Source organism: Cyrtonyx montezumae, unplaced genomic scaffold (genome assembly GCF_038088225.1).
Source record: "Cyrtonyx montezumae isolate F1298 unplaced genomic scaffold, pur_monq_1.0 scaffold_10, whole genome shotgun sequence".
NCBI lineage: Eukaryota > Metazoa > Chordata > Aves > Galliformes > Odontophoridae > Cyrtonyx > Cyrtonyx montezumae.
Window position 1 is genome coordinate 54,143,165 of NW_027071826.1, and position 13,210 is coordinate 54,156,374.

Here is a 13,210-nt window from a genome sequence, read left to right on the forward strand (position 1 = left end):
ATTTCTTTTGAAAGCCTTTCTTTCCATTCCAAAGGGAGCTTTGGTATAGTCTGGTACATGTTTTGGCTTTTGGTTTCATATGAGAGTCCTGCGAAACATCCTACTATCACAGATGAAGAAAGACGATACATAGAAGAAAGCATTGGAGAGAGTGCCAACCTCCTAGGTGCAATGGAAGTAAGAATATTATTCATACATTTATGTCCTATGAGATAGGAGCAATAAAAAAACAAAAACAAAAGAAATCAACGTGAAAGTAGCATGTTGGGTATTTTAAGACAGAAAACAATTGAATGCTTCTGGAGGGGACAGGGGAAGATCAGCAATCTGCTGAAGGGTTTCTTGGAGGAAAGTGCTTTTGCATGAAGAGAACAGAGGTGATAGATGATCAGTCATGGAATTCCTGCCTGGTCTTTCTCTACTCCAAAATATGTTTTTAAGAAGAGCTGGAGCTAAAGCTAGAATTACATTTAAAATTGATGCCTTATTGAAACTTTCGTGTTACCTTGAGTTCAAGTGGTTGATTTCCTTCCTATTTATCCCTTCTGAACTGTTTTCATCTTCTTAAAAGTAAACTAGAGGAGAAAAAGCACCACCTTGAGGACCTCAAGACATCAGAAAAAGCAAATCCTATCTACTCTATATTTGCTTTTCAAGAAAGGCTGCCTGATGAAATAGAACATGCTAGTAGACTTGTAAGAACATCCTCATTACAGTGGTAACTGCTGAAGACATACTATCAAGCCTCAGGAATTTCCTCCAAATAAAAATCTTTGATCTAGACTAATTAGGAAATTGGAAATATTATCAATAATATTCTTACATAGCTGACATCTTAAAACATTCAAGGTAGTTTCTTAGTTGATATTTAATGGTATTTAGAGGTGTTCATGTTTTTCATACACCCTAACTGCTTTTGAAAATCTTACATGAAAGGAGATATTTCAAAGAATGTCTGTGTAATTCTAACAGAATTGGGGTATTTCTACTTCCATTGTTACTGCTTTTCATTAAACAGTTTAAGTCAGTAGTTCAGTTGCTTCTGAAATACTTAATCTGAAATTCTCTCCAAGCTCTCACTTAAATGTAATTTGATATGTATAGAAATTATGGCATATATCTATGTACAGAGCTGGACTTCTTAGAAAAAATTCAGTATCCAGGCAATTTTCAGACACTCATTGGGATCTGGATCCTGCACTTGAATCAACACACATAGGCAGAACCATGAGCCCACAGAGAGGTGCTGAGACTCAGCAGGACCGTTGTTCTGCCCATCTGTCAGCTTTTTCATTACACAGTTCATTTAAAAATGAAATAAAACAAAGCAAAATATATTTACCAAACAGTTTCAACTGAGAATTGGTAGAAAACAAAATCAGTTTTTGGGGATTGAGGTCTAGATGCTAAAATACTTGATTAAAATAAATGTGGATGAAATTATGTACTTGCAGAGTAAAGGTGACTGCTGCCTTAGGTTCAGGTCACTTTAAAGAGACATTATTTTGGGCATTGGACATTTATGTTTACAATATAGAGCAAATAGCATCTGTAACTGAGTTTTGTGGCGCACATAAGGATCACTAGGTTTCCCTACTTGTGTATTGTGCAATTCTTATTTATGTCTTTATACTAAAATTTAAGCAACCAAATATGGATCCATGTATTTTAGGACAATTCAAGTATACAGAAGTCTATACATTAACTTGCTAGAGAATAGGAAAAAAAAAGTAGGAATAGGAGAAGGGAGGATGGGTATTTGATATCAACCAAAATAGTGACTGTATCTCCCTCTTTATGTTTCAGAAATACAAAACTCCATGGAGAAAATTTTTTACATCTATGCCAGTCTATGCAATAATTGTTGCAAACTTCTGTAGAAGCTGGACTTTCTACTTGTTGCTCATTAGTCAGCCTGCTTACTTTGAGGAAGTGTTTGGATTTGAAATAAGCAAGGTATGTAAGAATAGGCTGAAACTTTTATCTCTGTTAAGCAAGAATCAGTCACAATTGTGGTATTTACAGGGAGAAGGAAATACAAGTGTATTTTCACATGGTTTTTCTTCATAGGTTTCAGATTTTATCCTTCCTGGTTACTGGAACATTTACCAGCACCTGTGTGTGAAATAATAGCAATGGCAAAGGGTCTGGAGTACCTCTTATAGGGAGAAAAGTTGACAGACCCAGGTCTGTTCAGGCTAGAGAAGAGAAGACTGAGAAGGGATCTGATGAGTGCTTGTAAACACCGAAAGTTCAAAAGGCAATTGGACAATTCCAGAATATTCTCAGTGGTGTGTAGTGATAGGAAAAGGAGCAATGGTCAAACACTGGAGAAAATGAAGTTGCACACAAATATGCACAAGAATGTCTACATTCTGCCTTCTTTATCTTCTACGGAGATACTTAAGACATGTCTGGGCATCTACCTGTGCAATCTGCTGTAGTGAACCTGCTCTATCAGAGCATTAGGACTTGAAGTCCCTGCCAACCTGTCACCTTTGTACACCTCTCTTCAATGGGAGAGAGATGCATCCTTTCTTTTACTTAGGAAGAGAAATAGTTGATAGGAAAACTTGAGACCTAGGAATGATCCAATATTCTATTTAAATCATATGAATTTCTAATCAGCCCCTTAAAGGGGCACAATCAAACACAACCTCATGAGAATATAATAAGCTGTTTTGTAGTATAGATTTCCCTCTTCTGAAAGAAATAAGGACTTGTGCATTTCAGGTATTCGCATCCTTTTGATTTACATCCTAGACTGCAGCAAGTGAGGATTTGCTCAATTGCAACTATAGGCACAGAAATAGGAAAGAAGACTTTTACCTTCAGAAGGCCCCAGGTAGAAAAGGATGTCCAACAGAACATCCTTACCTCCACTGCCAACCCATAAATGAAGTCTGGGAAAGGGTGTATCCTGGTTCCACCCCTTCTGGGCACTCAGGTGCACCTGAGTTCCCCTGGGTTGGACCTGCCTTCCCATCAGGTGCTCAATCACTGCTTCAAGCCACAAGCATTTCTGCTACACATGGTAATTACTGTGTTCTAAGTAGCTACCAAAGTATTGCATTAATATGAAGTATTGTCAAAATTACGTAAAGCTAGCTTGCATTTAAAGATGGGCTTTAGAATTAAAATTAATTTCTCACAATATGGCCCCCTGAGCTAAGCTTGTAAGCCCACTCTAACATAACAAAAAAAGCCACCTTTAAAAAGAGGGTCTGATTGATAATATCCTGATGTCCTAAAAGTGGAACTGGATAAAACTGGTTTGTCACTTTGAAGATAGTTTTCTATATGTTGCACTACACCTGAAGATCAAAGTAAAAGTGCAAATGATTATTGATAATTCCATCAGGATGTAAAACAAATTATTTAGGATTTCAGTCCGAAATCATTATGTTCTCAAGTTTAAAGATAACTACAAATGTGTTTGTGTAGCATGTAAATATAGCAAAAATAGAGCATGTTGATATAGCAAAAAATCCTGTAGTTTAGGTACTTAAGTCTTCAGGCCACCCTACTGACTCTTCAGAATTGCATACAGTGAAATTATAAATGTAGCTGGAGTTACTTTAAGGAGCTTTGCTACAATTGACACACTGTCTGCCATGTACACAATAAGAATACATCACAGAATTAATCTGGTCGTTCTGTTCTTGAAGATTTCTCTTAGAGTGTTTTCAAAGAAACGTGGAGCTTTTTAAACAGTGGCAGAATAAGTAGTTTTCTTCATCTGCGATAGACAGATGCTCGTAAAGGAATAGTTATCATTTACTCAGGAGCATCCCACAGTAGTAAAGGCAACACCAGGGTTACCTCATAGTTAATAGATGCCTTGTTGGGAGCTATTAGCATGAAGCTAGCAATCATTACTTAATTGCCACTGTAATGAAACACAACTTCAGTGAAAGTGTAGGGGAAACTTTCTTTCCATTCCCACAGAATATATCTGCTCTGCACACTGATGTAATTCATGTCAGCCATTGGCACAGGCTGATTCACTGTTTAGAAAGAAAATATGAAAAAGCCTTGGCCTCATATATTCTTTAAGATACAGACAATAATGAGAATTCAGCAGCAGAACAAAATGTCACACATCCAGGAGGAAGCCATCTGCAAGGCTGTTACGCTGACAGGAGATAGCAGGTGGCAGTTGGAGCCACACTCACAGATAGCCAGTACTGCTTTGAAGAAACGATCTTCAAATATATTACAGTTTGGGACAGTCATCTCAAAATTCCTACGTCTTATTTTGCCAATGGATATTTAGTATATTATCTTTCACTATGAGCAGATTTTCTCAGACAGGCCTCATCCCCAGACGGAACTTGCAGTATATAAGATGCTGAGAAATCAAAGGAAAAGGGACACTATACATGTGAGGGTGATCCACAGGGAATTTCTGCAGACCTCACACGACTGGATGTGTTAGGTTTGCTGGGCAACACTGTGCCAAAGCCACCACCAAGAGAAATGCAGCAATTTGGCTAGATAATTTGATTATATATGTTCTGAAAATGAAAGGTTATAAATTCAAGAAAAAAAAATGCTACTGGCTTAAATCTAAATAGATGGAAACAATTTATGAACGCGATGCATCAAGGCACTGGATGTTCTTTAAAATCTGCCTACCCTTTGGGAAACACAGTGACAACTTACGATCGCTAGTTTTACTCATTTAATAAACCGAGTTTAATAAATTCTTAGTTCAAAACCATCTGAAATTGAAGAGAAACAATTACATAATATCTGAATGGTTCTAAAAATGAAAAACGACAGTTTTCTTGCTGTTTATACTCTGTCATTTCTCATCTTTTTCTTAGGTGGGTATCCTGTCTGCTGTGCCACATTTAGTGATGACAATTATTGTTCCTATTGGGGGACAGATTGCAGACTTCTTAAGAAGCAAACAGATTCTTTCCACCACCACTGTGAGAAAGATAATGAATTGTGGAGGTAAGGCTTCCTACCTTACTAGAAAAGTTTTTTGTGTAGATTTAATAGCCACACATCATGCTGCATGCATTAAACAGATGGCATGCTTTTACACACTTAGGACATAATACTTAGTTTTTTTTTGTTGTTGTTGTTTTTTTTCTTTTGTGTGTGTGTGTTGTAGATGTGGTTAATAAATTAAAGTAAACACATTTGTTCCCATATCCAGTTTCAAAAGACATTTGATACTTCTAAAAGCATTGAGACTATTACAGAAGCAGGTGAGCTCTTTTGGGTTAATCTGCTTACAATTAACTTCTAAGTGAGACTTAGATATTCACGTGAACACCCTCTGTACTACAAGAGCCCAGATTTAATAAGCAAGAACATGTGTTTTTTAGGGAGGAAAGAAATGTCTGATTATATTCCACTCCAGGGTAACATTTTGCATCTGCCTCTTATGAAATATTACCACATCCTAAAGTCTGTGATACTTGAGAGGGTATTAGATCTGATGCCTGGTTTTCTTTGCAATTTCCCAAGGTTTTGGTATGGAAGCAACTCTTCTTCTTGTGGTGGGATATTCTCACAGTAAAGGTGTGGCGATTTCATTCCTAGTGCTTGCTGTAGGCTTCAGTGGATTCGCCATATCTGGTAAGATTATACTGCTGTTCTTAATAAATGATTTTATCTCAAGAGATGAAACACTTCATTTGTTTTTTATTCACAGACTATAATTTAAAACAAATCTTTGAATTCCAAATATTACTTGCTATCACTACGAACTACAATCAATATCATCTTTTGTATTGTTTTTTTTTTGTTGTTGTTGTTTAAATAATCTTTTCCATATGCAGTGCAGCAAATTAAATTTTTTTTTCCTTGAGGTACCCATGTTCACCAGATTTTCCCAAAGTTAAACATGTAGCACAAATGGAATGATATTATTGACAAATACTTAAGTATATGCTTCTGTTTAGACATTGAGCTTTTGCTACTTTTTCCTCTGTGTATTATTCAATGCTTTCTCATAAAAAACAAAGAGTCTCTTATTTTCTAACAGCTACACATGTGCTAACACCTCTTTTCTCTTTTTTTTATCTTGTGATATCCAATGAACTAGCTTCCTTTCATTTACTGAAGCATTTATTCTGGGGACAACCACTTCAGTCATTTTATGTAGAACCAGGAGGTTTATAAAGATATTTTAAATAGCTACTGTAGACATTTGAACAAGACGGAGGTATTATTAATGTAAGGAAACACAGATTTTAAGCATGATTATGAATCATTTACAGAGAACCTCTTTTTACTTCCTTTATTCTACCAATCAATCAGGAGGAAACTCCCTTCTGCTAGTCAGTGTGAAGGAAGAATTTGGGCAGTAGGAAATGGAAGTAGCATGAGTTGGAAGAAGAAATAATATGTTACTGAGAATGTGAAAAGCTCACAAATGACAGTCTGAAAACACAGCCTTTATCCCTATCTAAATGTCTTCTGGTTTATCTAAACAATTACTATTCAATTATTTTTATTGGGGAAGAAAAATATATTTGGTATCCTTCTATAGTATTTGATAATATTTTTTTATAATTTTTTTAAAAAGAAAATGAGAATCCATAAGAATGTTTAAATATTGTAAGCCTTTTAGAGAAAAATAAATGCAAATAAATAGCTGAAATACATCTAAGTAGACCTATCAAGTGAATTACTTTATACTGCTTTGAAGAACTGTAGTATTGCTCTGGCTATGGTACGAATGTTTGCTGATGTTTTCATTGCAGGATTCAATGTCAACCATTTAGATATTGCCCCAAGGTATGCCAGCATATTAATGGGGATTTCTAATGGAGTCGGGACCTTGTCTGGAATGGTATGCCCTATAATTGTTGGAGCAATGACAAAGAACAAGGTAAGTGGCAATGCAGTTTTCAGGTCTTCCAGTTTAACACAATTCATTTCAAGAAAAAAGATCTTTTTGTTACACAACTTATGCAGAATAGCTGTGCTACTGACTGAGAGCTCTAGGAAAGAGCATCCAGGAGCAGGCAAATCTGAAGCACAATGCACTCACTATATGCTCATGATGTCAGTGCTTTTGTAAGCCAATGAATAGTAATTTTCAGAGGAAGATGCATGTAAATAATTGGAAATTGGATACGTAAATATTTTAGTTTTGCCATCATCACCTCAACTGCTAATTTAAATCTTTAAGCTCAGAGGAGTTAGATAAGCGATCTGACTTAGCAAATTTCTTCTTTACAGACACGTGAAGAGTGGCAGTATGTCTTCCTCATTGCTGCTTTAGTTCATTATGGAGGTGTTATATTCTATGGCATATTTGCTTCAGGAGAGAAACAACCCTGGGCAGACCCTGAACAGACAAGTGAAGAGAAATGTGGCTTCATTCATGAAGATGAACTAGCTGAAGAGACAGGAGACATTACTCAGAATTATGTAAATTATGGTACCACCAAGTCGTATGGTGCTACAACCCAGGTCAACGGTGGCTGGCCTAATGGATGGGAGAAAAAAGAGGAATTTGTACAACAGGAAGTACAAGACTCATACACCTACAAGGAAGGAGATTATTCATAACAAACCTAAATATTGGGTATATTTTGTAGTGCTTGTGATTAAATTCATTGTGATTGTTTGCACACAGAAATAAAATGTGGTATAAATGTAAACACATATCAAACAGGAAGGTCTTCCTGTAAAAAAAAAATCCATTAAAGTGCAATCTGTATGAGTTGTGACATGTCATCACTTTCATTAGGTTATATTTGTTCAATAAACATTAGAGTTTTAAGGGTTTACTGGTCAAAACTATAGGGGCGATTAGATACTTACAGTATACAAGAGCTAAAACTCGTAAGTACAGAGTAAAGCACAATTAAGCAACCGAGTTGGCACATCTAATGCTCTTTTTAGAAAGCCAAAATGACTTGATCATTAAAAATGCACTTATATATTTGTTACACTGTATTGAAAGAGATTGTGTTAAATACGCGTTTACTCAGTGCAATGTAGGAATTGTATGCTTTTATCTAAGACATGAACTTTCTTGAAGGAGAAAGGTTGAGTCCTAGGCATTTTCAGGGGATTGATCCAGTTCCTTTAATGGTAATTGTATCAAGCCTAAAAGAACATATAGGGCATATTGTATGTTTGTTGTGATTACATGCTGCAGGCTACTCTGTGATGAATAATGGAATTATTTAGGAGTTTTATACTGAATGTTTGGGCACAAATTCTTATTTCTATTCTGCACAGATTCTTATGAAATTATAAGCCTTGTCGTGTTCTTCCCTGCATTTGTCAACTAACAGAAAAAAATGCAATGTTAAATCTGATTATTCATTCAGACTGCCAAAGCTCTTTACCAGAAAATAAGCTTTATAACTCTTTTCTTTGCAGTATATTCCAACTTTGTACCCATGTCTTTAAAGAGAAAAAAATAACACAATATAAACTAGTAAAATATAGTCTTATAAAAAAATTCCAAAGAGAAATTTACTATGAACAAGTAGCCCTATAAAAAAGGATGTATTTGTTTTTCAGAATATTTTGAAACCAATAGAAGTAACAGAGAATGATTTAACCCTTATGCTTCCCCAATAGTGTTCATATTTTTACACGTTGTGCCACAGTTATATACATAGATATAAGTTTATTGAAAATATTGTAATTATAGAAATTTTTCCTATTTTAGAAATCCCTGAAATAAAATAAAAAATATGTATTTGTCTTTCAATTAAACCTATTAATAATGGACACTGAATATAAACTCACAATAAACCAAAGTGGCAAATAACTAGTGTTGAGTTGAAAGAAGCCAACAAGCAACATGCTTGTCTTTTCAGCATAACTCAACAGTGACTGCAACATTAGTGTACCAAGCAATAAGTGCAATGCATTACAAAGTGCATAATCTTAGTCTATATATTATCCTTCATTCAGCTTGTTGTATATATTTGAGGTTGTTGGGATTAAACCAAACTGAACCAAACTGAAGTTAGCAACACCAGACCACTTCGTAATACTCTAAAACGACAACAATGATCCATTTCCTAATTCAATCCAATGATTATTATTGTATGTAATAATCCATTCTGGATACTTGGTCTGTTCATTGTATTGTGCTAGTGATTGGAAACCCTGCTACCGCAATATACAACTTGAGGATTGTTTCTTCTCCTTTTCTTTCTTCCTTTCTTTCATTTTGTTTATTTTTTAATCCAAATCATACCTTAACCTTAAGAAAAAGAAATATTTTGCTTTGTGCCTCAAAGTGATGTAAAATGTGACCATAGCTTTTGCTGTGTTTAATGAAGAAGATGTGGACTTTGTCACTTCTGTTGCTGCAAAAAGTGTTAATAAAATGCTCTATTTATCCTTTTATATAAAAAGGACTGTAGTACTTTCTTGTGATTGTTTTTAGATGCTCTTTAATATAGATAACTCAAGTTCTACACGCTTCAAATCAAACCCTGTTATCGACACAGAGATGATGTCTGACATCTCAGTTAGGAGCTGTGCTGGATACCCAGTGTCCTGCATTGCCTCCTCTCTCCTGTGCCCTAGCACAGAAGCAGAGGGAAACAGGCCCCTGCCACTAGGTCTTGTTCTTCCTCCCATAAGGATTCCTGGTGCACGTGTGAGATAGGAAAGAGCAGGAGCATCAGTTTGCCAGACAATGACACAAACTGGTAATAATTTATGAGCTTAAGGGCTGATGTGGATTAGCACTCTATACAGCTGTCACAGACTGCTGTCCTCAGACATTGTTTCTTTTCTTGCTCCCCGAGCAAAACTCATTGCCTGTAACTTAATACTTTGTCTGTCTTACAGGAATCAGTGAAATTCAAAAAATCCTACATTAAAAACATAATCTTCTAACAATTGTCCCTGTTCAGTAATTCTTCTGAATCCAGAAGAAGAAGGTAGAAGCATCAATGTGAACAAAAGGTCACAAAGAGCAGCTAGAACAGCAACAGGTCCCGTGCTTCTCATCAGTAGGAAACTAGCCATCAGATGCTGAGTCCAGGACTCACCAGGTTCCTGCTCACTGTTTTGATGGACTAGAGTGATGTTGTCATGGAAACATCCTGGAAGATCCACTAGTGGGATAAATAGGGGCTTTAAAAGTACTGCTGTGTTTATTACACCAGGAGGACAGCTCGGAAAATGAAAACTAATTAAGAAAATTAAAACTATTAATCTTAATTTTCCGACTCATCTTACAGGTTATCTGTCTTATGGAATTGTTTCAACAGTTTCCTTTCATTAAGCACAGGTTATCTTTTTTCCTCATTAGCTTGACACCTAATAATTACTTAGAACAAAGGAAAGACTTTAATCCAGGCATTATACACTGCACTGTTCAGCGGTAAATCAACAACTGCTTTACTTGATAGAATGGAAAAGCTGAGGAAAAACATTAATTGGATTGCTCAGAAAATTGTTTCTAGGTGTTTTACAATGTTTTCTTTTAGAATGCTTTCATGAAAAATATTCGTGTTGTAGCTGGGCAGCTTCCTGCCTCTTCTGTCCTCTGAAAACACATTACTTCTTTTTCCCTTCACTTCAAATGCTAAACCACTCGTAAGATTCTCCACATTCTCTTTCTAGCTGTCTGCTTCTGCTTTGACTCTTTTACTTCCTCTTTGAAATGGAACAAGGAAGGAAGAGACGCATGCCAGATTTTAACATTTTTTCTTCACAGACTCCTACACATGGAAAAAATAAGGAAGCAGCCATCAGAAACATGACTGAGAAAGAAGGGAAATGGAGAAAATAATCTGTTCCTTACAAAGGTTGATTAAATGAAGACAAGTAGCAACAGCTGGATCTGTTTTAGGGAAAAGGAGAAATGAGGAGACATGACCCCTCATCTCGATGCCTATATTTCTTCTCAATGAATATGCTCATGCTTCTCCCTTCCTCCTTCCTTATTATAGATAGCATGGCTAAACTATACCTCGGAAGCCTCTTCTGAAGTGTGCTCTTGCTGCTCAGAGGCTTCTGCACTCAGGTTCTAGCTCTGAAGGTGCACTGCAGTGGTGTGAAGTAGTGTTCCTCTTTTGGAACTCTCAGTCATAGTCATTTGATTGCCTTGTTCTGCCAACTCTTTTTGTTCTGCTCCCCAGTCCAATACCCCGCACTTGTGCTCACTCGCTATGCTGAATAAAAGCAAAGCATTTTTACTCACCTTTTTGTTTATCAATCAGTAATTTTCTAACTGAAGAGGAGGGCAGAATCCAGGTCCCATTAAAATCATTAGAAAATCTGAGTTTATATGAGGTTAGAATAATGTTCACCTTCATGTCCACAAATATTTTCATATAGTATTATTACTCAATTTTAAAACATTTGTATCCGCATCAGTAATATCCCTTCTGGTAACGTATATTCTTTCTTGCAGAGATTAAGCTATTTGCTCTTTGCTTTCAGAAGTGATCATGAAATTCAATGGACCCAATTTCATAAAAACACTTTCCTGTGGGGAAAAAGGTAAAGGTTGAATTGCAGTGACAAAAGAATATCTGCGAATTTGAATGAAGACCTCTTTCAGCATGAAGCAAAGCATAAGAATGAATGTGGAAGTCAGAATAAATGTCACAGTTCAGAGCTGGACTGTTAGAAAGATAGCATCACAGTCTTTGATGCTGCCTCTGAAAGATAAAATACTCTTCCTTTTAGGATAAGCTGTGAAGCAGTGTGAAGGCTGGTCTAGATTAACTATTTAACAGCAACTGCTTCTGCCCATTTTATGAGTTTGTCTGTGTTTATTTGCTTGAATAATTTTTGTTGCACTGGAAGTTTTAGAGAGTTCTAGAATCAAAGATCCTAGAACCAAATATAGATTAACTGTCTATCAGTGTACATCCAATCTGATCCAATAAATGTGTTGGATTTTGTTATTCTAGATTTGCTTAGCACTCTTTCACCCTGCTGTTGCACAAAGCATGGCAAAGAATGGAATGTGTTACATGTGTTACATATGTTACAACTACTGAAGCCTACATAAGGAGTTTACGAAGGTCAAATACTTTGACAGGATCTTCAGCTTTTGATAACTGTTTGATGTTACAAAGTGATTGTTGAGAAATGCATCTTTGGTAAGGATTTTAACACTGGAAGCATATTATCCTCACAATTTTTGCTTTAGATGAAGTTGCATTCTCTCATCTTCTCAAATGCTGTGGGTAAGGAATAAGAGAACAATACAAAATAAGCTTTTGAGCAACACTCTAATCTCTGGCAGGCTCCTGTAAGTAAGAACACAGGAGTATGCTTTTATTTCTCCAAAGAGAACCAATGAGAAGGGCAGATTTGGTATTGAACATGAAACATAAGTTGGAATTACAGCAAATAAACTTCAGGGTAAACTTATAGAAGAGCTGCCAAATGTCCTAGCTTTTGCTCATGACAGTCATTAACAGAAAAAGCAGAAGATGAAATCACAGAGTCACCGAGTGGCTGAGGTTAGAAAGGACCTCTGGAAATCATCTTAGTCCAACCTGCTGGCTACAAGCAGGATCACATAGAGCACATTCCCAGGGTCACATCCAGGCAGGTTTTGAACACCTCCAGAGAAGGAGAATCCACAGCCTCTCTGGGCAGCTTGTTCCAGTGCTCTGTCACTCTCATAATGAAGAAGTTATTTCTCATGTGCAGACAGAACTCCCTGTGTTTCAGTTTGAGCGCTGTTGCCTCTTGTCCTGTTGCCAGGCACCAGAGAAAACAGACTGGCCCCATCCCATTGATACCCTCCCTGGCTATAGCCCTACCTATCTGGATAAGTTCATGCTATTGTGTGTCTAAGGTATGATCAAAAGTTGGCTAGGCTTATTACCATCTTCTGGCTACACCCCATGCTGTCCTAATATTGTTTTGAACACACATGAAGACCTTGAGAGCACTTGCAGGCCTTAAGAACACTGAGCAGTCTTCTCTGAGATCCTGGTTATCATCTCCATCCATAACCCGGCAGCTTTGCTGCTCAAGCCTGGGCTTCCCTCTCTCTAGTTTGTCTCCTCAGTAGCATCTGTGTTCTCTGCTCCAGTTCTACCTCTACTTCAACATCTGAGAGATGTTCTGGAGAGATTTCCCTTATCAAGGAAGAGCTATGTTTGTCTGCCACTGTGTGTTTATGGGACAGAATCAAGTTTTCATCCTTGAACCTACTGCAGGCTTTCTTAGCTGCATTCAGGAAGCTGCTGTTACTGTCCCTAGATCTCCTGTTAGAGATTATCAGCTTTAT

At 36.7% G+C, this 13,210-nt stretch overlaps 2 protein-coding genes across 4 annotated transcripts in view; both read left to right on the forward strand.

Annotated features, from left to right (window-relative positions):
• SLC17A6 (solute carrier family 17 member 6) overlaps nt 1–9,334 on the forward strand; it is a 32,730-nt gene extending 23,396 nt beyond the window's left edge. Inside the window, exons 7-12 of the mRNA XM_065755411.1 lie at nt 35–177; nt 1,807–1,956; nt 4,830–4,962; nt 5,485–5,595; nt 6,726–6,853; nt 7,207–9,334. Coding sequence (XP_065611483.1) covers nt 35–177; nt 1,807–1,956; nt 4,830–4,962; nt 5,485–5,595; nt 6,726–6,853; nt 7,207–7,539 — 998 coding nt within the window. The 3' untranslated portion in view covers nt 7,540–9,334. The remainder of the gene's footprint in view (nt 1–34; nt 178–1,806; nt 1,957–4,829; nt 4,963–5,484; nt 5,596–6,725; nt 6,854–7,206) is intronic.
• ANO5 (anoctamin 5) overlaps nt 1–13,210 on the forward strand; it is a 704,596-nt gene that overhangs the window by 543,080 nt on the left and 148,306 nt on the right. The gene's annotated exons all lie outside the window — the stretch shown is intronic.